This window comes from Podarcis bocagei (genome assembly GCF_964188305.1).
Source record: "Podarcis bocagei genome assembly, chromosome: 5".
Classification (NCBI taxonomy): Eukaryota; Metazoa; Chordata; class Lepidosauria; order Squamata; family Lacertidae; genus Podarcis; species Podarcis bocagei.
Genome location: NC_138129.1, coordinates 39,578,679 through 39,604,850, shown reverse-complemented (window position 1 = coordinate 39,604,850; position 26,172 = coordinate 39,578,679). Strand labels below are relative to the sequence as shown.

The 26,172-nt window shown below is 41.7% G+C and overlaps 1 protein-coding gene across 3 annotated transcripts in view; it reads left to right on the top strand.

Moving 5' to 3' along the window:
- The first annotated feature begins 710 nt into the window (after positions 1 to 710).
- The window catches only part of CAMK1G (calcium/calmodulin dependent protein kinase IG), a 37,536-nt gene continuing 12,074 nt past the window's right edge, over positions 711 to 26,172 (top strand). Inside the window, exons 1-6 of one of the 3 annotated variants that reach the window (XM_081194583.1) lie at positions 711 to 1,020; positions 10,364 to 10,481; positions 20,371 to 20,499; positions 22,124 to 22,198; positions 24,934 to 25,072; positions 25,453 to 25,576. In XM_081194583.1, the coding sequence (XP_081050709.1) occupies positions 10,390 to 10,481; positions 20,371 to 20,499; positions 22,124 to 22,198; positions 24,934 to 25,072; positions 25,453 to 25,576 (559 nt within the window). In that variant the 5' untranslated portion in view covers positions 711 to 1,020; positions 10,364 to 10,389. Of the gene's footprint in view, positions 1,021 to 4,218; positions 4,524 to 10,363; positions 10,482 to 15,735; positions 15,888 to 20,370; positions 20,500 to 22,123; positions 22,199 to 24,933; positions 25,073 to 25,452; positions 25,577 to 26,172 lie in introns of those variants that run through there. The other 2 variants (XM_081194581.1, XM_081194582.1) reach the window with 2 other exon arrangements.

Genomic DNA, 26,172 nt, shown 5'->3' with positions numbered 1-26,172 from the left:
CAGAAATGGCCCATTCTCGTGTTGCTATTCTGCAGAGCTCTCATGGAGGAGGCACGCACTGAAGACCATCATGTCAGTTCATATGGAGAGAGGTGGTCCTTGAGGTGTGGTCCTGAGCCATTGAAGGTTTTATATGTCAAAACCAGAATTTTGAATTGGGCCGGGAAACTAAATGGCAGCTTGTGCAGCCAGGCCAAGATATTTGCTGCTACAGTTATCTGGCCACTGTTTCCAAGCTTATATCTTGCAACTGTTTGTAGCACCTTTTAGTTTGAATTGCATAGATTTGTTGTGTGTGTAAAACTGGGGTGGACTTCACGGAGGTGTCCACATTCCTTTTCTGATATGAAAATCTTTCTTATGGCTCAGCTCTATAATCTTGGTGTCTTTGTGCTGGGACCTGATTTCCCACCTCTTAATCTGATCCATCTGACCTTGGAACACAAACAACCCTTCCACCTTGGCACTTCAAGCAGCCTCTGACCATGTGCAGAGCAGCTCTGCAAAAAGCAGACTCCAGAGGTGCTCTAGCAAATTTAGCAGAGCAGTATTGGCTCTTCCCCACCTGCTAAGCATCTGGTGCTACTTCAGCTGCCTGACAGCAACCAGTTCCTCACAATCAGGTGGTAAAAATAAGAGGACTCTTAAAAGGTAATGAGCTTCTTTTGACAATGTGCCATTCTAGGGACCAGCTAAACCAATTGCTACTGGCATGCAGAAATATAAATTAATGACTGTTGCTATGTAGCTTGGAGTGTGCTGATGACAGGTATTCTGGAAATGTAAAAGACCACTTTCATTGCTGTTTTAGAGGCACTCACAGAGAAAGTGCATTCTGGTGCTCATTCACTCCCCTTTAAGAGCTGCCTAGCTACTATCTCATGAAAGGAGCCTCCTGCATCCCTCCCCTTTAATCTCACTTTATTGTTAGCACAGTGCCTGCCTTTAATCCCTGCAGACCTGTAAGAGCAGAGCAGCCGAGTCAGAGAAGAGAAGTTGCTTCCTTTTTGGTCTTGAGGGGTAAGCTGATTCTATTTACTTGACAACCATTTCTGTCTTGCACCTGTTTTGTCCAAAGTACTGGGGGGGCATTTTGGCCAGGCTATTTCCAAGCTAGATTTGCCTCTGTGTGTCTTCATCCATGAACATACAGCTTTGCAGATTTTGTTGCTTGGTGTCATACTTTACCTGATACTTTTATTCTGGGAGAACTTAAGCATGGGGTGCAGGGGATATACTTTGCAAACATTTGTGTTTATATGAAAATTAATAGTGAGAGAGATTTTGAATGCCATTTCATTACCGTCAGCCTAATGTATTCCTTTGGCATCAGTGGTGTTACTGCATAGCTCGTCGTCGTCTTCTAACATGCAATTAGCAAGGCTATATTAAGTTTCCCCTTCTTGTCCTGTTCTCTTAACAATGATTATGACTGCTAGAAGAGCTTGATTTGAACGACGCAGGAAATGAGCTGAATTATATTGTCAAATAGTTCTGATTACATGCATCATCTCTCTCTCTCTTTGGTTATACGGGCTGAGGTTAAGAGGCATGGTTTTGCCTTCCTTTGAATCTTAACTTTGTCTCTCAAGCAATGTTCCTGCAGTTTTTCTAATATATTATTAGGCAGCAGACCCAAATGGATCTGCCAGTACTGTAATATATAAAAACCAAGCACATTTTTTTCATATGAAGGTCGTAACACTTGTTCTTAGATTGTAATGGATGGCACATCATTCTGTGGATCAAAGAGAAGAAAACAAGTCTAGCTTATATTTATATGGGGGGTTGGGGGGGAGGTAATACTCCCCTTAGACTTAAATAATGCAACTTCTTTCTGTCTGCAAAGCAAATAGATCTATTGGTTAAGCTACAGAAGAGAGCAATTCAGCAACTCTGCATGTTCTTATTGTTGGGTGGCAAAAATATATGAAAATGTGTGTTGCATTTTACCTGCTTAAGGCTCTCCAGGGAGCAGTTGTCTTGTTTTATAGAGCAAACTTTATACATTGTAAATCAAGGGTAGACACTCCTGTGCTTTACAAGCATTTGATTTTACAAGATGTATGACATACATAGTATGTGTCTATTCTTCCTCTGACTTACAGGTCTCATCAGCAATGTATTGAAAGTCATTCTTCTTCCCTTCTCTCGTGTTTTTCTTTCCATTCATCTTTCTTTTTGTGACAGAAGAGGATAATTTATGTTGTGGTTTTGAGCATCTGATTCCCCCTTTCCAGTAGTATATATCAGTAGTCTTTAAGATTTAGGCTGGTTTTAGAGCAATTTAGTGGAAGCATGGAGTAGGTAGAGGGTACTCGTACTTGTAGCTGTGCAAAGTTGCCTTGACATCACAAGTAAACAAAAGCTGTGAGCCCATCATTTACTATTTCCATAATCACAGAAGTTTGAAGAATGGGTTTCAATTTGAACTAGCTTCCAGCCCTTCTCTTTAAAAAAAAGTATGGGACTGCCTGGTGTCTTGTAATAATAATAATAATAATTATTATTATTATTATTATTATCATTATTTATTATGGAGGGAGCTCCACTGAGTGCCATGGGATTTGGCTCCTAGAAGAATTAGTTATATACACTTATACCATACACAAGAGTAAGCCCCAATGAACTCAATGAGGTTTACTTCTAAAAGCAAACATGCATGGCATCTGGTTGCAAAGCAAATCTCAGGAAAGAACTCCTAAATTACCGTAACACAACTAGAAATTCCAAACCTATGTAAATGCTAGAGAAATCTGCAACAGGGTAAGTTGAGAGTTACAGAGATTGCACCACTAGACTTTTAAGACATTGGTAAGCATGTATTTTCTCTTAAATTTCTGCATACTGGAAATGTTTCATTAGGTTATTTGAGAAGCCTACACACACTAACCTCAGGAGGTTGAGCAAAGAGAAATCAACACTTTAAAATCTGGTTCTTCTGTTTTTATGTTACCCAATAGATGGGTAGCCTAAGGAGGGCAAACACCAGGAAAAGAAGGGGAAGTGGTAGAATTTAGGTGCAAAGCGGGCATCTGTTCAGTTAACGACTTTATATTTTAGCTTTGGGATCCCCCCTACAACTGATGAAGATGTTCAAACTGTGTAAAGTGAACACATAAGAGGAATTGTGAGGATGGGCCCCCACTCTACATTTCTTCAGTTGAACGTCTGCATAGAGCATATGTGTGTACAGTTTGTGTGTAGGACATTATCTATTCAATTAGAGAACACCGCTTTACCAGAGTTCCTATTGTGCAGGTGAAGCTCTATGCAGGTTCAACTCTATACATGCAATCTGTAGATTGAATTGAAAGTGTGAAGACTGTTCTCCCACCTCACTGTATGTTCAGTGGACCGTTTGAACATCTGCATGAAGTCCCCATCCCCAGAGTTGAATATAGTGTGACAGAGGTATCATTCCACATCATGTCCTTCAATCTTTGGCTTTGTGCATGGTTTAACTAACCCAGTGTGGAAGCTAAAGCCCGGGCAAAAACTCCTGCTAGTGCAACAGGGCTCCCACATCTTTTCTCTTTATATGCACCCTCCAAATCTGCTCTGGAGGCTCCAAAGAAACCCCAGGACAGCATGCAGAAGGGATATTGTTCCATCTGGCAAGCGGAAATGCTTACACTAACCGAATACTCATAATAGTGCCATGTTGAATTCCACCCAAAGGCTCTATCATACTACCTTAAGCGCCTTTAAAAAAGGGGGATGGCCTCCAACTGCCAGAGAGACTTGATGGTGCCCAAGCACCATTAATGAATGTAGCACATACTTGCAAAATGGTTGACAACAGAAATTGTTGATGGAATGGAAAATGAGATTCTCCCATGTGATCTGCTATCACATTCTAGGGTTGCCCTATTTCAAAAAATAAAATCCGGATACAAAAGTTATTTTTGCCCAAAGTTATTCAGCTTCTTTTGCAAAATCTCAGAGGAGGAAAAACTGTTTCTGAACTATTGGGGGGTGCCAAAATCATACATCCAGATTTCCCCAGACATTTCAATGATTTTTCCACCCGGGTACTGTTTGCAATGGCCGAATACTGGCTATGTCCAGGAAATTCCAGACATATGGCAACCCTATCACATTCCATCACATGTTCATTACGCATTTGTAATATCCATAAGGAGAATGAGGCATCGTGTGGACCTTCCTAACTGTTCAAGGCACCATCAGCTTGGTTCACAGCTTCCCTGTTTGCTTGCTGATGACAGGGGCTTCTTGATTCCTCATGTCACTGCAGTTCATTTCAGTGGCTTATTCAAGCTATCTTTTGGAAGCTTAGCTTTCACATGGTGTCCATGTGAATTCACTGATCACAAGGTGAAGCATGCTGACTGGAACAGCTCAGCTGTATGTTTGATTTATGCTGTCTGCTGAACAGTCAGGCTCCTCAACTGAATGGCCTGAGAGGAGCAAACTTCATGGTTCCCTGTCCCATTTCTGGAGCAAGGACAAAATCATCACATTATCTGGAAAAGGTGTTATATACAAGAATGAAACTTCAGGTGCGGCAGATTCTATTTTCATGCTTCTATTCTTGTGCTTCAGAAGTCTTGTCTAAAGAAGAGAGAGGGGAAATTTAGACTTTGTCATTTTATGACCCATCAGCTGCCCACCTAAAAAAGGTTGGGTACTGATAAGAAATCTAATAGTTCAATCTCTTGAAAGCAACATTCTAATGATTAAAAAACTTGTTGTGACTTTGTTTGTTTTGAATATACTGCTTTGAGCACTGACATGATTGCTGAAAGTTTTCTGCTGTTGTTTTCCACAGAGTTGTTTAAACAATTTTCAGAAAGTCAGTTTTAAAAATTAGTTTCACCCAGTCTTCATTGTGGGTTACATGTCTCCTGATAAATATTAGCCAGTCTTTCCTGATGTTTCATGAGGATAGCAATAATAAAAAGACATGCATATCTGTTTGAGAAGAGTTTGCAGTCTTACATTGCAATTCTATGCACGTTTACTTGGAGGTATAGTTTGAGTTTAATGGGAGTTAAGTGAATATGAGGTGGTTCTGTACCTCAGTAGAAGAACATACACTTTGCTTCAGTAAAGTTATAAGTTCAATACAATTAAGAAACTTGTATGCAAGGAACAGACGGGACTAAAGCTTGTGTGCTAAGGGGGTTTTTTTGTTACTAGCAAGAAGTGTTATTTTTGTGGCTTGGGTTTGATATGAGAGAGGCTTCAGACATGATATTCCCCTCACCTGGAGTCTCAGGTGGTACAACCCAGTTCATCACTTCAGGTGGTTCATTCTGCTATCTTATTCTTATGCACCTGTCAATCAGGTCTATTTTGGCCAGCCCAGAAAGAATTGCCAGAACTTTCTGGAAAATAACACTGTTCATTGTGCAGGCACTGCATTTTAATTTGTTAATGTACAATGTTGACAGTGCCAGATTCAAGTTTTATATTTTTGCATTGAACCAACAAGTTATATTATTCTAAAGAAGTGCTGAACCAATTCAATCTTGCCCAAGAGCCAACAAATAAGAACAAAATACAGTATTGCATTCAGAGTGGCTCTTTGGCTCAGTACTGATTAAACTATTTGAGGAATGAACCATCGGATGACATTTACCCTCCACATTCATTTGATCCTGTCAAAGTTCTTTTGATTAGGTGAACACTAACTTTTGCAATACAGTTCTGTGATGTGGCCCTGTTTTCAGGGTGAGGAGGATTTTCTCTGAGTAGGATTGTGTCTTTAAAATCCAGGTTTCAAATATCTGAACTGCCTCAAATTTCAGTGACGGCAAACTTTCCAGTGACTGTGTGACTCAGCCATGCAGTATTACAATTTGTGGTGTTTCTTGTGCAGATTGTTAGGTAGGTCAAGGACAATGCCAAATAAAACTAGACAGCTGCAAGTATTGACAATAAAGATTTCCCTTTTGAATCTGTCCATCAGCATGCAGATAACAGCCACAGAAAGCCATCTTTTACCGAGACTTGCAAGTTAACAGCTCACAGGGGAACATGCACACTTGCAAGTGGATAAAGGCCAACTCACATTTTGGCCTTTAAGGAGTTTGTAGACTGAAGCTGTCATTCTTTAGCAGCTGAGTCAATTTCTCTTTCAGTACACCTGAATTAACCTTTGAAACCCAATGCTGGGGCACTGGAAAATCATGTCACCCCATTAATTAAAGGTGGCAAATACAGTTTCAGTAGGAATTGAAAATCTTAACTACCTGTCACAAGAAGTGAACTTTTGGCTTCTTTAGCTATAGCTATTTCTCCCTGTTCAGAACGTTCCTTTTAACAAAAGATTCAATTAGGACACCGGCAAATTCAGCCATGGGCTCTCCCTCCTTGATTCTGAAAAGTGAGAAATGGAGTGTGCTTTAGTCCTTGAGGCAATATTGTTCTTAGCATCAATTCCTAGTCTTTGGTTCACGAAAAAGAGAGAAAGAGAATTCTCAAGTGCCTGCGCTTAATAGTGCTCCCAGAAATCTGTTTTGAAGGACTAACTTCTTAAGCAAAGGTATAATATTTTCTTGGTACATTTACATTTTCTGTTCATCATATAAAGTGCTACTGGGTACTTGACTCAATGTGGTGGATAGATTGCTGAGAAGGCCTGGATTCAGTTATCTACTGAGCTTTGAAATTCCATGGATGACCATGGGCTTGTCATTCTCTTGGAGCCTCACAGGGTCGTTGTAAAGATTAAAAGAAAAAAGAATGGGACCACATATGCTGCTCTGAGCTCTTTTTGAGAAAGAGGGGAATTCTAATTAATCAATGCTTTATAGAACTAGGTTGTAAGAAGGAGCATCTGTTTGCATCTCAAAATGTGCAGAATTCACACATAAGTAGGTATATTGTAAACCCAGATGATACAGAAACCCCCCAGTTTTTATTGATCAGCAAACAATTATGTTTTGGGTTTTTTCAGATATTGGTGCAGTGATGTCAGTTTTTAGATATCAGTGCAGGGTACTCTAAAGCAGCCTTGGCCAACGCAGTCACCTCCAGATGTCTTAGACTACAAATCCCATCAGCCCCAGCCAGTATGTTCTGGTTGGGGCTGATGGGGATGGCAGTCCCAAGACATCTGGAGGGCGCACCAGGTTGGCAAAGACCGCCCAAGGACATAGTCCTTAAAATAGGTGCTGTCTAAGGAGGTTTCTAGTGGAGGCACAGCCACCTTCCTTGCTACTCACTCAGGTGGGTAAGGGCAAAAGAAGTCACAACTATTAAATGTGCAGGAGCCCTGCCTTATTTTCACCTGGCTACCCTACTGATCTTTCAAAATATTATTGTTTGCCATAAAAAAAAATATAGATGCACCCGCACTCATTATCCAAGGAATTGGTTAAGGAAAATACTGTTATCCAAATCTTGGCAAGGGTTCTCATGAAGAGTAAATGTCTTTCTAGGGTTTTATGTCCTGCCCCAGCTTCATGCCAAAGTAATATTGTCTTGTGAGTTCTACTTCAGGGATGGGGGAGCCTGTGGCCTTCAAGACGTCATTGGACACCAACTCTCATAGGCCCAGCTGGTGCAGCCAATGTTCAGGGAGTTGATGGGAGTTGATGTCCAACAACATCTAGATATGTGTTTCCCATTCATATTCTAATGATTTGATACATTCTGGACCTTTTTGATCAATTGGGCCATATAGTAATTTTTCGATAACTTAATAAACTAAGCATTTGGGAGCATTCATGGCCAGTATCTTTCTTTAATTCCTGCTTTGAATGGAAAGTGTTAACTCTGTCAAGTTAAGGTTTGTTTCCACTAATTCGTATCTTGGAATAATTGACAGGGGCATTCATTCTGGTGGCTGTAGAACTTGTCTGGTTTTCTGTGTGCTTGCTCTGAATTCCATTGGTAGGCTATTAAACTAAATGAGTGTAGTCAGAATGAGATCCTACATCTCTAAGAGCAACTATAAACTACCATCATTAGCATCTAAACTACTGTGTTAGCATCTAATATCCCAAAGCTTTCCATTTAAAATGAAGATGTGCAGGCAGCCACCCTAATAGAAATAGCAAGCATAATCATTACGGTGCATTGTGATGGGATTGAAAGGGAACAGTTTCCATGTGATTATTTCCAAAATTGATTCAGTATGGTAATTGTAACATGTCCTGCTCTCTGCGTATAAACAATGAACAGGTTTAATATCTTTTGCAATGAGAATCCAACCTTGTCTATCACAGTGAATAATAGGACTCAGCCATTAATAGAAATTATGCTTGTGTTTCACATGTACGTTTTTAGTGGCTCATTTCTTGAAGGATGTGCGTCTTCAGTAAGAATTGTAGGCTCTCAACTCGGCTAAGAATCAGCTCTCTCTTTAAAACTTTAGCTTTCAAAGTTGTGCTGAAACCCCTACTTGGGTTTATTTTAGTCAAAACTTACCAGAGCACAGCCTGAGTGTGTGATGCCTTCTTTCAGTCTGAAGACAACAGCAGAAGAGGGTACCTCAAGAGCAAAACACCATTGTTGAATTCAGTAACGGATGGGCCTACTGCACTACTAAACTTCAGAGACAATCATTTTGTTTATCTTGATTGTGATGGGCACAATGGTAGATTGGCAAGCCTTAACTTTCAAATGTTTTAACAATCAGTAGCAACAGCAAAATGCTTTCTCTAAAAAATAGGCTTTTTTTCTTTTTCTTTTTCCTTTTGCTAATGTAGCTGAGTCCATAGACTTGCAAAACACCCCAGCAAATAATGTATGTGGTAGAGGAAAACTGTCTCTTCCTAAATTTACATTTTGTACTTTGCTGTGGCCGGTGAGTCTTAATGCCACAGCTACCTACCAATTCCTGGTTTAAAATATTGGTGTGTGATAGCTACAAGTAGTTATTCACCATAACCAGGTGTTGCCATGATAATTCACCTCATGCATTAGCAAAATGTATTTTTCTTCCCTTTGTGTCTGGTTAAAATTAACAAAAGCAAGTCCCATCTTGCAGGAATCCTGGGTTGAGAAATGCTGAAGACTGCTGGTTTACAACATTTGTGAAGGTCAATTTTACCATAACCAGTCTAATGTTATAGTGGATATGGGAGACCAGCCATTAAAAAAGTGGAGTCTCCTGCTCAAGAAGAATGACTTAGTATTCCTACACATTAAGTTCAATGGCTGTGAAGCACGATACCTTAAAACAGAGGTGGGCATGCTTGAGGCTTGTGGAATCTACTGGATGTCTTTTGTTTACTAGATCCCCAAGATCCATCAGCTAGGTTTGAGCCATAGTGTTGCAGGTGGGACACAAAGAGGCTATTTAAACAGGCTCTGTGAATTGAAACTCAAGAGAGGTTGTTTCCTGCCCTACCCCATCCCCAATGCATTTCATTACTATTATATGTTGCTGTTTGCACCAGAGAGGAGCCAGAAATGTCTTCATCTGATGTGTATTACCTGTTTTGTTTCTCCATACTAAACTCTAATTCACTGAAGCTATCTGCACATGTGCCTGGCGTGCTCTGGTCCATGGGATCACGAAGAGTCGGACACGACTAAACAATAACATCTGCACATGTACTACAGCTGCCTGAAATGTATACATCTCAGCTTAAGCATGGCTTCCTTTTTTCTTTCTTTTTTATAAATTGGATAGAAGCTGGTTTGAAGGGAAATGAATCAAATAGGAGTTTTTCTCCAGCAGCTATGGGATACTTATGGGTTGTAGCTAATGTCACTTAAATTCAGTTGGCTTCAGACACCAGGGGTAGGATGAGCTAGATCTGGAGTAAGTGGTAATGTGTACACAGCCTAGGTGTTAGGCCCAGGAACTTGTATTCATTACCAGAACTGAACACTCAGCAGTTTCACACAAAGATCCCTCCTATTTGGCTTCCACCCCCACCCACATTTTTTTAATTTCAACAGAGAGAAAGAAAGGGTTATTGCTATTGTTAAACAGAAGTCAGAAACCTTTGCCGATCTGCCCAGACTCGCCAGGGGATCTACCAGTAGATTCGGATCTACTTTTTGCCCATCCCTGCCTTGGAGTACCACTGATGTGAGAAGCAGCCCAATCACCATTGCCCAAATTAGGCTAGACTTCATCACATGATAGCACAGAGTCCTTTGTGGGTTCACATAATTTCTAATAGTTTAGTCTTCCTCAGGCATGTGGTTTGAAGAAAGGCTACAGAGCAGAGAAGGGGACTGAATTACAGAAATGGGCCACAGGCTATACCAGAGCCTATTGGAAAATGAAATAGACCTGCCACACAAAGATGAGAATGTATTGGAGGGTTAGAATTAGTAACTGTGTTCCAGCTGCAAAAGCAGCGACTAGGTTTTGTTTTGTTTTAATCCCTGTAACAGTTTTTACTTCTCTGACACCATTTTGATTTCATGTCAGAACTCTCAGCTTCAACTCTGGAGAAAATGGGCTGCCAACAAGAGGAGGAGGGCAGTTCCTGGAAAAAACAAACCAGCAACATCAGAAAAACATTCATTTTCATGGAAGCACTTGGATCGTAAGTGTTCATTATTCTTTTTATTTATCTTTAAAAGCACTTATGCACAGTCCTCTCAAGGTGCAAGTCAGCACCCAACTAGAGGTAGACCACTGTTAGGTCATGGCCTGATCCAAGATGGGTTGCAACAGGAGCACTACCGCTATGCAAATACAGGGTAAAATATTAAGAAATTGGTCCCTAAATGCATGTTTGGGTTAAAAGTGAGTACTGGGTCGGATAAGGTTTACCTGAGGTAAACAACAACAGTAACAATGAAACCGGTTAAAAACAAATCAGTTGGCACAATATAATTAATAATAATGCTCACCCCACTGTGAAAGAATTTTCAGAAAAGATAACTTCACACAGTACAGCAGGGGTGGGAAATGCTTTTCAGCCCCCATTCTCTTATGGGTAATCTTCTGAGGACCACATCCAGAACCAGAGGCAAAACTTAGTAGAGCAATTATTGTAACTAATAAAATAGTACATTGTGGCGCTGTGGGTTACACCACAGAGCCTAGGACTTGCCGATCAGAAGGTCGGCAGTTCGAATCCCTGCGACGGAATGAGCTCCCGTTGCTCGGTCCCTGCTCCTGCCCACATAGCAGTTCGAAAGCACATCAAAGTGCAAGTAGATAATTAGGTACCGCTCCGGCGGGAAGGTAAACGGCGTTTCCATGCGCTGCTCTGGTTCACCAGAAGCAGCTTAGTCATGCTGGCCATGTGACCCGGAAGCTGTACGCCAGCTCCCTCGGCCAATAAAGCAAGATGAGTGCCGCAACCCCAGAGTCGGCCACGACTGGACCTAATGGTCAGGGGTCCCTTTACCCTTTACCTATAGTAGGCAAGTTTCTGCAAATTAACATGCCCCACTCTAGCCTCATTCCACACAAGCAAGAGTCTTTGTCAGAGCTCATAGACACATTTCAAAGAGGAAAAAACACTCAAGGAGAATGCCAAGCTGTTGGAGACAGAGGGGTTTGGAAGAGATCTTTCTTGTAGCAGAGTTAGTACAATTGCAATTGCTCCAAGCACATTAAAACTTGGTTAGATTTACATCTGCTCTCATCCACCTTCAAGCAAACGTTCCCCACAAATAACTTTAAAAAGGTAAAGAACCCCTAACAGTTAAGTCCAGTTGTGAACAACTCTGGGGTTGCAGTGCTTATCTCACTTTACTGGCCGAGGGAGCCAATGTTTGTCCGCATATAGTTTTTCCGGGTCATATGGCCAGCATGGTTAAGCCACTTCTGGCGAAACCAGAGCAGCACACGGAAACGCCGTTTACCTTCCCGCCGGAGCGGTACCTATTTATCTACTTGCACTTTGACGTGCTTTTGAACTGCTAGGTTGGCAGGAGCTGGGACTGAACAACAGGAGCTCACCACGTCGCGGGGATTCGAACCACCAACCTTCCAATTGGCAAGCCCAAGGCTCAGTGGTTTACAACAGTGTTTCCCAACCGGTGTTCCCCGGCACACGAGTGTGCCGTGAGACATCGGCTGGTGTGCCGCGAGATGCCTGGAGGGAGGCGGGCGAGTCGGGCGGCGAGAGGCGGGGCGGGGGCGGCGAGGAGAGGCCGCGCCTCCTGCTGCTGCCTGGCGCTCCTCCTCGCAGCCGGCAGCGCTGCCTGGGCGCCTCCGCGCGACTCTGTCTCGCTGGGTTTGGTCTCCCAGCAGAGACGGGTCACACGCGCCCCTCCCTCCCTCCCTCAGCCTGCGCGGAGGCGGATTGAGCGCAGCTGAGAGGAGCTGCCGAGGGAAAAAACGTTCACTTTTGTGCGTCCCTCCCGGCGTGACGCTGCGCGCTGACGTCACGGGGCGGGGCTTTAATGGTGGTGTGCCGCGAGATTTTTTTTTAGTACACAGGTGTGCCGTTGCCCAAAAACGTTTGGGAAACACTGGTTTACAGCACAGGGCATCCCACAAAAAACTTAGGCTAGGATAAATCAGACACCGAGCTTTGCAAATAAGTGAATGTTTTGCTCAACGAGTTTCCAGAAGTTGCAGCAAACAAGTCCCCATTGGTCAGCAGTAAAATGAAGGTGAAAAGGGTTCCAAATGACTTAAAAGAAAAGTGCATAGTTTACTTCCAAAAAGCATCATGCAATCTTAGAACACAGGCTGTTAAATCTCCTTTTGGAGAGATCAGTTCACCTGCAGGGAGCCATGGCTGCATGGCTTCTTGCTTGTTCCAGGAACCATGAAAGGGAAAAAGAAAGGGGGGGCAGAGGCTGCTGATAATCTGCTAAGCCACACCCACTCTAATTTAAGATCAGGGTTCAGATTAACCCTTTCATGCACACAAGTGCGAGTCAGTAACTATATTACAAAAGAAGGAAGGCTGGTGTGGGGTGTGACCTGGGAGGAGAGAGTATGGCTGAGGAAAGGGGGTGCCCTAAGGAGAGTTCCATGGAGAAACATAAGAGTGTATAATGGGTGTCATTATAGCCATTGGACTTCCCTCAATTTGAACACAACCCACCATTAGCGTGGAAAGGAAACCCCACTCTCACTCTCTGATAACAACAAACATGACCAAAGAGGCAGACAGTCAGCTACAAATTCCCTCTGAAAACCATGTGGATCAGACAGCAACTATACCAGTATAAATACAGCACAGCCCTAACTCCCAGCAGCCTCAGCCAGCATGGCCAATGGTCACAGATGAGAGGAGGAGGAGTCCGGAGGGCCACAGGTTCCCCCCTCCCCGTGTGATGTCTAGTTAAGTTATAAGATGCAGTAGAAATCTTTTGTACAGCTTGCAGTCATCATTTCTTACTGCCTGCTTCATTCCAGCTGAGTGTTTACGGAGTCATTTTACTTGCTTTCCCCCTTTCTCCCCCCCCCCCTTTTCCATTCTGTTTGACAAACACAATCAGTGAGTTTCATAAGGACCTGTGCCCCAATTGCAGCTGCCACAGCCTCTTGATTATGATTACATGGCTGAGTGGTCAAAAGATTTCTCCTTCACACATTGCATCCTCTTTAATTCTGCCATGGCATTTAAGTGACTCCAATATTGTGCCACAAGTGTCATTTTTCTCCTCCCTCAAGCCCGTGAGGGGTCTGCTTGTCTTCGCAATTATCCCTGCCTACCAAGATTCATTTTGTTCATAATGGATTTTTAAAAACACTTTACTCACTGCCACTGTGTCAATTTGCATTTTCCCAACAGGCTTCCTTTTTTTTTAGGTGTCTCAACAATGTCCCAGATTGCCTTTAGAAAGCCCCAGCCCTTATAAAAACCTTTGTATTTCAACTTTTACTTGCATCTCGACCAGGACAAATTACTGAACTGCTGATTTTCCCCGTGAGCAAAATTTGCATTTGGATGTATCCTAAAATGAACAAGAGGCACTTTAATCTTAAAAGCTATCAACTGCTTGAAAAGTATTTGTTGTTTTGAAATACTTATGTAGAAACAGGGTCTAGGCAGGGTTGGGTACCCTGTACGTAGACTGAGCCCTCTGTGGCACTTACGAAAGAAGATGCAAGTTTGCATAAAAGTTGCATATGCTTTATGTCACATGCGATGTTGTAGCTTCTTTTGCTGGTTGGGGGGGAGCAACCTCAAATATATCAGGGTCACAAGTGAAGTAGTAAGATGTAGGAATAACAGAGATGAAAGGAGGTTGGATGCAGGTGAGCTGTGCAGAAGTACGCTGGCAAGCATGCTTCAAGCAAGCTGCCGGCTAGCTCTGTAGAGGCTCCTTTTATTAGCAGAAGTCAACAATTGGAAACAGTAGTGAAACCACCCTGAACTTAACGTATTTCCATCTAAGCACATTTCCAGCATTAGCAAATACACGTGTCAGCAGGTGTTTCCCTAAAATGTTCCCCGATACTTGATTACGTCTGTGTCCCCAGTCATGCTCCAGCCAAGTGTTATGTCTAGTAAATAAATCTGTGAGAGGACAAACAGGCGAAAAACCCTGTTTTCTATCCAAGAAGGCAAAAGGTCAGGGAAAGCAGGTGCAACGCTCCTTGACATACTGTTGCATGTCAGGTGCGAGGTTTGCCTTCGCAAAGCGGAGCATTACCTCCACATCAAGATGTCCAACAGAGAGAATATGAAGAGCATACCTTCCAACACAATGTGGCCCAAATCTGGGACACCATCTTCCAGGTCCACACTCCTGTGTTAGTCACGTGACCTGTGCAAGATCACAGTCCCCAAAAGGCACTTTTGGGAGCAGCTCCATGCCCCAAAAAAGTTCAGCTAGAAATTGCAAAAGACTGTGGTGGCCACTTTGACCACTGTCCTTTCGCAAGGAAAAAAAAATTGATGTCCCTTTTTTCTGGGGCACTTGATGGGTATGCAACAGGTGAAGCTTGCCCCATATTTGTAGTTCCAAAAGGCTTATTCTGTTTAATATATTTCTGTCCCCTAGCTGTTAAAGGCATAAAAGTCCTGCTCGCTTCTAATACCAACCCGTAACCATGCAAAGAAGTCAAGTTTCATGTGTTGTCAATGAGTTATGTTACTGCAGGTCAGGTATAGGGAACTTGTGGCCCTCCACACGCTGCTGAAACTACAACTCCCATCATCCCAAGCCATTTGCCATGCCTGCTGAGGGCTGTAGTTCAGCAGCATCTGGAGGGCCAAATAGGTTGTTTTATATCTAAAAGCTGATTGTTATTTCTGGCTAATCAGAAATCGGCTTGTAACTCTCCTGTTACGGAAGTCAATTGCGGCTTGTACATTGCTGCAACAGGCAACTGAAGTGCAAGAGGCGAAGGAAATGCCAAAATAAACAGCCCCTGTGCAAAGTACCAAGCCTCCCTTCCACTTTATAACAAAGCTATAAACAGCCAGTGGCAGTGTAGGCCTATAATGGAAAATGATACAAGAATTGTGAGCAAAACTGAAATATAATTGATACGGTTAAATGAAAGCTTCATTTGCTAGAGAGAGAAAAGCAAAACCCTATTTCAAGGATTTGAAACTGATAAATTTACCTGACTTTGAATAGTGATGGAACTGGAGCTTTGGTTTTACAAGAATATACAGAGGTCTGTTCCTTTAAATGCTTTTAAAATATATTGGGTGTATAGCCTGCCTTTTTCACTTATGCTTTCATGAACACATGTTCTAAGCTGGTGATGCATCGATGGTTAGTCACCCCAGGGATGAGATCAGTTATCCAGAGCCAGTACCCTGCAGTGCAATACAGAAGGAAGGCGAGAGAAAGCTTTTGTTTCCTCTGCGCCAGCTTGTTGATTCAAGTAGTCTAAATGTGGGGCTGTAATTATCTTAAACTGTTTAGAAATGAAAGATAGAACAGATGCCGGAGCATCTGAGCTGTGGGCTGCTGATTTCCTACTGTCTTCAGTTACGAGGAAAGATGCTGCTAGAAATTCTGACTCCTTCCCCGATGCAGTGGGCGTTTCGGTGGGGAAGCGTTACTGAAAAGGGCAGGTAAGAGAATAAAATAAAGTGCAAGATGGAGACAAGAGCACCCAGAATCTCATCAAAACGCCACCATTCCGAGCTGTTCACACGCCACATGTGTGTAGGTGCGCTGTGAAACCGTGGAACTTGCTGGTTCTTCATTTGTGATCCTAAGTTAATAGGCTTCTGTTCTCTTTAAAAAAGCAGCACATTAATTTTCCAGACCTCATAAAAAAAGGAAAAGAAACCAGACATGGTGAGCTGAGCGCAGGCCATGCTGAGGATCAGCATGGATTAGACAATGTTCTCAGAATTAGCCATTAAATACATAGCATTAAAAAAAGTTGGTAGTGGGTGTGGTGGATCAGTCATCTGGCCTATGGGGCTGTTAGGGGGCCTTTGCCACAGATGCAGTCCTGATCTAGATCAGAGCCCCCATATCTACTATTTGCATTGGGAGAAAACTTCCCTTGGTGTGACTATGAACTTTCGTTCCAATGCAAATATGAGGCACAAGGTGGCCAATTGGGATCGCAGGGTTGTATCCAACGAAGTTTTACTCAGAGTAAACCCATTATGACCAATGGGTCCCAAGTTCATTGTGTTCTTTAATTTCAATGGTTCTACTTTGAGTATTGGGTGCAACCCCTAGAAGGTGGCAAAAGGTTAAAGGCCTCTACAGTCTTGATTTAGATTGCATGGGGTAGCATGCTTATGACTTGGTGCAATTGCTAATTGCGGGGATATCATATTGTCTGGCCTTGCCTTCAAATACCCAAAGGAAACAGGAATGAATATGGCTTATTCTGCACAATTCTTAACAGTAGTATTGGTAGCAGACATTATGCCACCCCCACCCCCAAAGTACTGTTTACGTTTGAGGAAGGTTCAGCTGTGCTGTGCAAATTATGGGTTGTTGAGGGCAAGTATCATCTAGGAACTGGCATGTGTTCCATCCTGATATCCATGAAGAACAGTTTAGCCAAAGAAGTGAATCAATAATGAGTATACATCCTATCTTCTTTCTCTATACCTTTTGTTGTTGTTGTTGTTGTTGTTGTTGTGATGCACAACATCCATATGCCAGTGCTAGTCACAGTTTCAGCCATCCACTGGTATTTCTGGGACAGCCGAATTGGCAACAGAAATACCTGCAAGGAATACCAAATGCAAGTTGCCCCATGCAGATATTTCCCACATAGACCCTCTGTCTCTATCAGCCCATCTGACTACAACCCACAAGCCCAGCAGATTAAGCACTGCTGAAAGAAACTACAGGGTTTCTCTGAAGATCATATCCATGGAGATGGCTTAAAGAGAGCTCTTGTTGAGGAGCAAAAGAGAGTGGATAAGAATCTGCTGTGCTTTGCGGTGTCCCTGCACACCACCATCACTAACCAGTGTGATCACTAAAAAGGAAGTAAGAATAGGCTGCACATTCTAAGACCTCCCAAGCCATTGGCTGAACTGCTGTGATGTCATGTAAGCCTAGAAAACAAAGAAATTAGCCTCTCTCCACCAGTGGTTGAGTTACTGTTGTGTCATGGGATGCTTACAAGATGAAGAAGACAACAAGGCATATATCATCTTTAACTGCTGCTCCTTCACTGGCTAAGACTCACAGATTCCACTGTTAGTGGAAGAACACTAAGAAGGAGACTGTCCCTATAACTACCTTTTTACATAACCTGGTTAATGATACTATTCTTATTGTTCTTATGTATCTCCTCCAGGGCCCTTTTGGCCAAAGAGCAGAATAAAAAAGTTTAGTACCTGAGGAGTTCAAGATGTCTCAGAAAAGGGCCTATATATAGGATCTGTTTGGTCGAAAAAGCAATGTTAAGTGTGTATGTATGAGAAAGTGTGTGTATTTGCTTGCAGGAAGAGACAGAGGGACTACAAAGAAGGTACTGCAAACATACCAAAAAGTGTTCAGGGTTGTTGTTTTTAAAGTCTCTAGCTTATTTATTTTTTTTAATAATATTTATTGAGATTTTACAAACATTAAAAAGTTTCAAAGTTTAGACTTAACAAATAAGAACAAAGAATAACCTTAAAAAAGGGGGAAAAAACTACAAAAGTACAAAAACAGAACACATGAAAAATACAAAATAGAAAACAGTTAACAAAAAGAAAAAAAGGAAAAAAGATCAATAATTTCATATCTTATACTTTACTAGTTTCCTGACCTCCTCACACCTCCCTTTTTGTATTCCAGTTCAGATATTTAATTCAGCAAATCCTTACCCTCTGTCATTTATCTTTACTCAGTATCTTAACCTATTATAACCATGTGTTTATAACCATTGTCAATCCATATTTACACATTCTTGATAATCTTTTTACCAATACCACTTATTTTCCATCTGACATCATTTTAACATTCCTTAATTTTACAGTACTTCTACAAGTAGTCTTTAAATTTCTTCCAGTCTTAAAGTCTCTAGCTTATTTAAACTTCAGTTTACTTTTGCATCGTTGCAGCATCAAGATGAGGTAAATAGGCAGGTGGGCGTACTGAATGGAAAATGAAGCTGAAGGATAAAGAATATGACATTTTTTATCCAGATGGCTTTGAATTATGTTTCTCTTTGAAAATGACACTAAGGTCTGTGAATGGGGGAAGAGAAACCACAAACATTGCAAAAAGTTAGCCAGCGGTGCAACATTAAAAATGCTTTGGAGAAAACGCTGACTTTGTCTCCCAGAGAACATTAGGGATCCCTTCCCAATAAATGCACCATGTGGATTGTGGAATGCATTTCCTCATGGCTGAAGGACAGCTCTGGGAGAATCTTTGTTCAGAAGTGTGAAGCTCCTGTGGAGATGTCAGTAGAGTAGCCATTACTAGCTGCAAGGGCTGCTCAGGTGGTGATAATTATCACGACTGACCTGTAAAATAGACAGCACTATCTCGGCTGCCCATGTATTTAGCTGCCTGCAAAAAAGCCTTTAATAAGATTGCAAGCTTTAAAAAAGTTAAAAATACACTTCCTGCCATAGACCTGAGAGCTGCAGTGGGTGTTCATTTATCAGGTCTTAATTAAGCCTAGCTAGTAGGCTGATCAAGAACTGGACAACTAAGGTCAGAGGCCAAAAAAGAAAGTTTCTGCTTTGGCTGAAATAACTGGTCATTTCCCACCCATTGTTTGACTGCAGGATTTTGATGAACCTGCTGGTGCATGATCCATATAGGTGAGCAGCCTGGCATACACGATATAAAATAACACAAGCAGAAATGCAAACTGCATCATCCTACAGCTACTCCAGCCATGACAAGGAGTTTTCAACCTGGGCTCTGTCCCGGGGCGCCAACTCTTGCATCTGACATGAGCTGATTTTATGCAAATCTGTGGCCTCTCCTGACATATTTATGATTGTTGATTTTCCTGCGTTTATTCATTAAGTGTAGATGTTGCCCTTCATCCAAAGAGCATAGGGTATTTTATTCTGAGCTTCTTTGCAGAGCTGGCCATGTCAGAAGACGTGGAAGAGAGACTAGATGGGTGTGATGCTTCTAGTGTTGCAGGGGGCAGGAGGCAAGAGAGAGAGGGCATCTCTTGAATTATGCCATCCCAGCCTCTGTGTAGTAAAGCTGCCCTTGAATTTGGGGAACCCTTGAATTTGGGGAACCCTTCTGCCAATGAGCATGCAGATTCTATCATTATTCCCTCAGCACAGCCTGACCACGAATGCAAGGATGTCCAGAGAAAAACAGTTCCTACCATTTCCCAAGCCTTTACCTACAACAATGGATGTGTGCTGTACTGAAATGCCTGACCAAAAGTGTGATGCGCTGGAATCAACCCATCCCATTCTAGTCCTATAGTCACTTTCTGAATCAATGGAGTAGAAAATAGCAAGGGAAATCAAAGGGCCAAGACACCAGCGGTTGGATGTGTATTAGATTTGCCTTGTAGTTCAGTCAGTAGAGCATAAGACTCTTAATCTCAGGGTGGTGGGTTTGAGCCCCACGCTGGGCAAAAGATTCCTTCATTGCAGGGAGTTGGACCAGATGACTCTCACCGCCCCTTCCAATTCTACAATTCTGTGATTCTAGATATGCCTCCAACCCCTCCTTCCCCCTCATTGAAAGCTGCCATGTTGATGCCATCTTCAAACATATCAATCCGAGTCTTCATTCTAGGTTTATACATTGCAATGATACATTATCAAGAAGTTTTTTGTTTAATCTTTGCAGCTGTTGTATTTCAGCCCTCATAAATACCATCACTCTACACTGCTGTTTTCTCTACATTTCCTATGCAATCACTCGATGGAGAACTTCAAATCCCACTGTGTATTTATGCAATTAATATACTTGAGTTTGCAGCCAACCCCCCAGGTCTAATTACTAATGCCATCTGCATATGAAAGGAGTGTTGATTTATTACCATTTTCCTTGCTGGCTATTGATGTGAAAGTGTTTTCTGCATGTGTTCTGTGATAGAAGTTAAACCATGCCTCTGAAATCGATTTGCCTACCTTTCAATCTTTGCTTTCCTCACAGAGGTGCTTTTTCAGAAGTTTTCCTGGTGAAGCACCGAACGACTGGCAAGCTTTATGCCTTGAAATGCATTAAAAAGTCACCTGTTATCCGGGACAGCAGCCTAGATAATGAAATAGCTGTGCTGAAGAAGTAAGTATAGTTGGGACACCAAAACAAAGCCAGGTGCTGTTTCCAGAGCCTCGCAAAAAGGCTACTAGATATGTATATATGAAGCACTAAAGGGCATCAACAAAAAACATGTCCCGTGAGGGACAGAAGAAGTCATAGCTGAAACAGCAAAGTTTCATATTTGATTTAATGCACTAAAGAAAGAAATGCTTTAGATATGTTTTCTGATTTGTTCTTGCCATGTTGCAATCCAGGAACCAACAGAATATAACAGCTAAAATTTAAATCAGCCTTTAGATGGCACATGTTAGCTTAGTGGCATGGCTTTTCAAAGCTTAGAAACACCATAGACTTGCTGTGATTCATAAATGGAATAATTTAACATCTCAGAGTGATTTTGCAATACAATTCAAACCACATACAAAACAATATCATTTATGAAAGCCCAGCCCTACAGGCAGGGTATAAGAAAGTAATTTTGCATGCATGCAGATATCAACTGGGGTAGAGGGTAGGATCCACTTTGAAGGCTTTTTGAAAGAGAAAAATTTACAACATCCAGCTATAAGGCAAGAAAGACAGCACCAGATATGTTCCAAAGAGCATGCGCCACCACACTAAAGACCTGGTTTTAGCATTATGCAGAATAGACTTCCTGATGGTCTTTTGCAAATGAGGGTGATGGACCATGATAGCTAAATAAAAACCTCTATGTTCAGAGGCAGTGTTCCTTGAATTATTATATAGCATAGTCAATCAATGGGAGATAGTTATTTCTTTCATGCCACTCATTCCAATTGTTCATCCAATAATTGCAACAAAAAGGTGGGTTATCTCAACCTTCATTCTGATCCCTCAAATAAATATTTACACTATTAAGAAGGTGTGGTAAAACTTAGAGAGGAAGGGAGGGAAATATAAGAGCTGTTTCTGGGGAATTCAACCTTTAGTTGCATCATTAATGAGATAAGTGCAAGGAGGCTTTTATTTGAATGATTATTTTTATTGGGTGGAATCTAGTGTTTGCAAGTGGAATTTCTCCATCCTCTCCTTCCTCAGCATTCCTCCTTTATTCTGGTGGTTCCTCCAACCTTCCAAAGTCGATTCTGAGGGCATGTGGAAGGGTTATGGGGCACAGGAGAGGGTAGTGAAGGCCAGTTATGCAATCATTTGATGCAACCCATTATTTTTTGTGATGGTGATTATTGTATTGTATACTTGAAAGGGCAATTCTGCCCTAAGAAGCAGTATATAAATTAGGTAATAAATAAGAATGGGGGTATGCTTCCCAAAGACTGAGTGTACATAGCAAAACAGGCTTCAGAAACAGTGTGGTTTCTAAACAGATAAACTCTTCTCCTTACAAACGTACTGCGGGGGGTTTTGGTTATAGCTGGGAAGAAAATTTCTCTTGCTCTTAGAATTTCAAACAATTTTTTTGTTGTTGTTCCTTGAACAGAAGAGACTCACAGTGCTTAGGGAAAAAAGGATGCTTCCCACTTTCCTGTGTAGATCAAAATAAGTACCTCGAAGTAATGGTGCTTCATTCTGAAAGTAATAAATGTTGCACAAGAGAGGAATTGCTTTTAGTTTGACATTTTCTGACACTTGCTATGTTGTGAAACATTTCTATCTTTGGTTGCAGAATAAAGCATGACAACATAGTGACTCTGGAGGACATTTATGAGAGTACGACCCACTATTATCTGGTCATGCAGCTGTAAGTAGAGAAATGTCAGTGAGTTGTTGTGCTGTAAGAGCTGCATCTTACCACATTTTGTTTAAGGCTTTCTCTGAAGTCTGACAGTCAATTTATGGAATATTAGTTGGGCAGCTGTAGAAATGGTTTTACGGTTTTTCTATTTTGAGTCTTGTATTTTCTCTTATTGCACACTGCTTCAGTAGCTTCTGGCTATGAAGTGACAACATGAATGAGGTCTATCATACACATCTTTGCCATGAAATCCATACAATATCTCAGAATTGCAGTACAATTGGTACAATTGTGAGCCTCATTTTCATAAACCCACCCATGAGTCCACTTCTTCCCCCTCCATTAATAACAGCTTGATAAGGAGATATTCAGAGCAGGAAAAGGAAAATTGTAGGTGGGATTGAGGGAGGGATCTGGAACAGAAGGGAGAAGAGCACTTTTTAAAAACTATTCAGCTTTAAAGAGATTGATCCCAGTGACATTAATATCCATGTGCAGGGCACTTTTCACATTTATTCCACTTGAAGTGTTTTGGTCAATGGGCTGTGGGGAGTGTCTTCTTCAATACAAGTGACCCATCCATAGTGGGCAGTTGAATTCTAAAGAAAATCTTCAGAGTCTACCTCACCCCCATTTTTTTAAAAAGGCAACTAAAGATTGTAGCCAACGAAGTCATCCGATTAAGAAAAGTACTTCCATTTGCACAATGGAATTTTTCCCTCCCACTCCTTCCCCTGCAGTTCCCCCAAATTTGTTCTGGAATAGATTTTGTGGGGCAGGGGGAGAGTAGAGGGAGAGGCAACTTTTGTTGTGCAAGCAGAAGTCTTTGTGCGAATGGAGTGATTTGCTTGGATGCAACCCTGAGGGATTAAAAGAGAGATATCTGATTTAATTTCATAATGTGACCATTAAAAAAAGAAAATAGGTTAGTGTGTCAGCAATCAGATTCCGAAAGTCTTGCTGGATTAAAGGTTGATTCTTCTAATGAAGGTACTTTGTGACAATTAAGTACTAGTAAATCAGATTGCTTCACAGAAGACTTGAAAAAGATTTGTGAGCAAAGTTGGTTGTTGTTGTTACTATTTTCTTATAATCTGCCTGTATGACTGGGTTACACCAGCCAGTCTGTGCAGCTTCCAACAAAACTGCAGAGGAAAGGGTTGGGGACGGGGGATTTCAAGCACTGAAAGGATTAAATGAAAACTGATCCTTGTTCTTCAAAGAAAATATGGCAGAAAAATGCATGGTCTAGGTTCAGTATGTTAGTACATCCAGTTTTGATTACTACTGACTGGGGTTTTATTTACAAACCCTATCAAGACCCAGGAAATGGGAGGCAGAACTTCCATTATCTAGCTGCATTTTCAAGTTTCTTCATCATAGGCTGATCAGTGAAAAATGCAACAAAAATGGGAACTCTGAGAAGGAAGCGGAAGCAATTGCATAGTAGAAATAGAATCATAGAATCATAGAATCATAGAATCCTAGAGTTGGAAGAGACCACAAGGGCCATCGAGTCCAACCCCCTGCCAAGCAGGAAACACCATCAGAGCACTCCTGACATATGGTTGTCAAGCCTCTGCTTAAAGACCTCCAAAGTAGGAGACTCCACCACACTCCTTGGCAGCAAATTCCACTGTCGAACAGCTCTTACTGTCAGGAAGTTCTTCCTAATGTTTAGGTGGAATCTTCTTTCTTGTAGTTTGGATCCATTGCTCCGTGTCCGCTTCTCTGGAGCAGCAGAAAACAACCTTTCTCCCTCCTCTATGTGACATCCTTTTATATATTTGAACATGGCTATCATATCACCCCTTAACCTCCTCTTCTCCAGGCTAAACATGCCCAGCTCCCTTAGCCGTTCCTCATAAGGCATCGTTTCCAGGCCTTTGACCATTTTGGTTGCCCTCCTCTGGACACGTTCCAGTTTGTCAGTGTCCTTCTTGAACTGTGGTGCCCAGAACTGGACACAGTACTCCAGGTGAGGTCTGACCAGAGCAGAATACAGTGGCACTATTACTTCCCTTGATCTAGATGCTATACTCCTATTGATGCAGCCCAGAATTGCATTGGCTTTTTTAGCTGCTGCGTCACACTGTTGGCTCATGTCAAGTTTGTGGTCAACCAAGACTCCTAGATCCTTTTCACATGTACTGCTCTCAAGCCAGGTGTCACCCATCTTGTATTTGTGCCTCTCATTTTTTTTGCCCAAGTGCAATACTTTACATTTCTCCCTGTTAAAGTTCATCTTGTTTGTTTTGGCCCAGTTCTCTAATCTGTCAAGGTCATTTTGAAGTGTGATCCTGTCCTCTGGGGTGTTAGCCACCCCTCCCAGTAGATATTTCGTGACTCAAAACATTTTAGGCATGTCCCCCCCCAAAGAATCATGGGAACTGTAGTTTACAATTCCCAGCACCATTACAGTCTGTTCTTTGTGGAGATGTGCTTTAAAAATACAGTGTGGATGTGACCAGATGTTCACCATTTAGATATGTTGCTTCTCCTTTTCTTATGCAGCACATCTAAATGTTGAATCTTGCTTCTCTGAATTTTCCTGAAGAAGTGCCAGTCAGGTCCAAAACTCCTTTGCTACCCCACTGATTTTGCTTCCAAGCTATTCAGTGGCACGGTGTGCTGAACTTGAAAGTAGAATTTGAACGGAACAGCCTGAATATGTGATCAGACATATTCATGCAGTTCAGTAAGAGCAGTTTTATGATTCGTCTAATTATCTTCCTCCACAGTGTGTCTGGAGGAGAATTATTTGACCGTATTTTAGAACGAGGTGTTTACACTGAAAAGGATGCAAGCATTGTAATTCAGCAAGTCCTGGGAGCTGTGCATTATCTTCATGAGAATGGAATAGTCCACCGAGATCTGAAGGTAAATTCCTTGAGATACTTTTTGTCTACATTGACTAGCAGTGTCATTCATATATAATCCTTACTACAGTATTTTTGCTTCATCATCACCAAATGATGCTCAAGGCAGCTAACAAATTAAAACACAAAAGCAGGTAGGGTGGTTTTTTAAAATAAAATAACAGTCCCAAGCCCCAAATTGCATATTTACAGTCATTTGCCATACTGTCATCTAACAAGGCTAAACGTCTTTTTGAATAATAATGTCTTTGCCTGCAGAAGATAAACAGAGACTAGACAGGTTTCCATTAACAGGGAGTTCCAGAACTTGGGAGCAACCACGGAAGAAACCCTTTCTTTAGACATCTTACTTTGCTTTATACTCTCAACCTTTATCCCTAGCCTGAAAATCTGCTCTACCTAACTCCCGAGGAGGACTCCAAAATCATGATCACAGACTTTGGTTTGTCTAAAATGGAGCAGAATGGCATCATGTCGACAGCGTGTGGGACTCCAGGATATGTCGGTAAGCAAGTATGTTTGCTCTCTATCACTGAAGTCATCATGCATGACAATAGTATATTCACTTCCTGCCAGCAGATTTATCTATTTAAGTGTGGTGAACATAAATATGATATTGAATGCCTAACCACTTTTATATTATTTCCTTCTCCTTTGTGTGTGGCAGTTATTTAAAATGAAAATTGCTATCTCAACTTGCAGGTTGGTGACTGGATCTTGAAATTAGAATGTATTGATGCATAGGCAACATCTTAATCTCCAACCCATTGCTCCTGTGTGTATGTTATCTGAATGCATGGAGTGGTCCCATGTGTCTGGCCCCCACAGCCCCATACATATAACAGCATGTCTGAAGCCTTGATGGCATTCTCTGTGTGACTGGGAACCCTTTGGAAGATCAGTCACATTGAGTCTTCTTTTCTACAGTTTTATATACTAGAGTCTCTTCGAAATTGAACGTTCTGTTTATTGAACATTCATCCTGATCTGTTTGTGGGCGGTTCTACAACATCAGCTGCTTATTGGACATTAATTCTGGTTTGCTGGTAGAGAGGTTATTTAATGTTGCATCAATGGAATTTCATTCCATACTTTCCACTA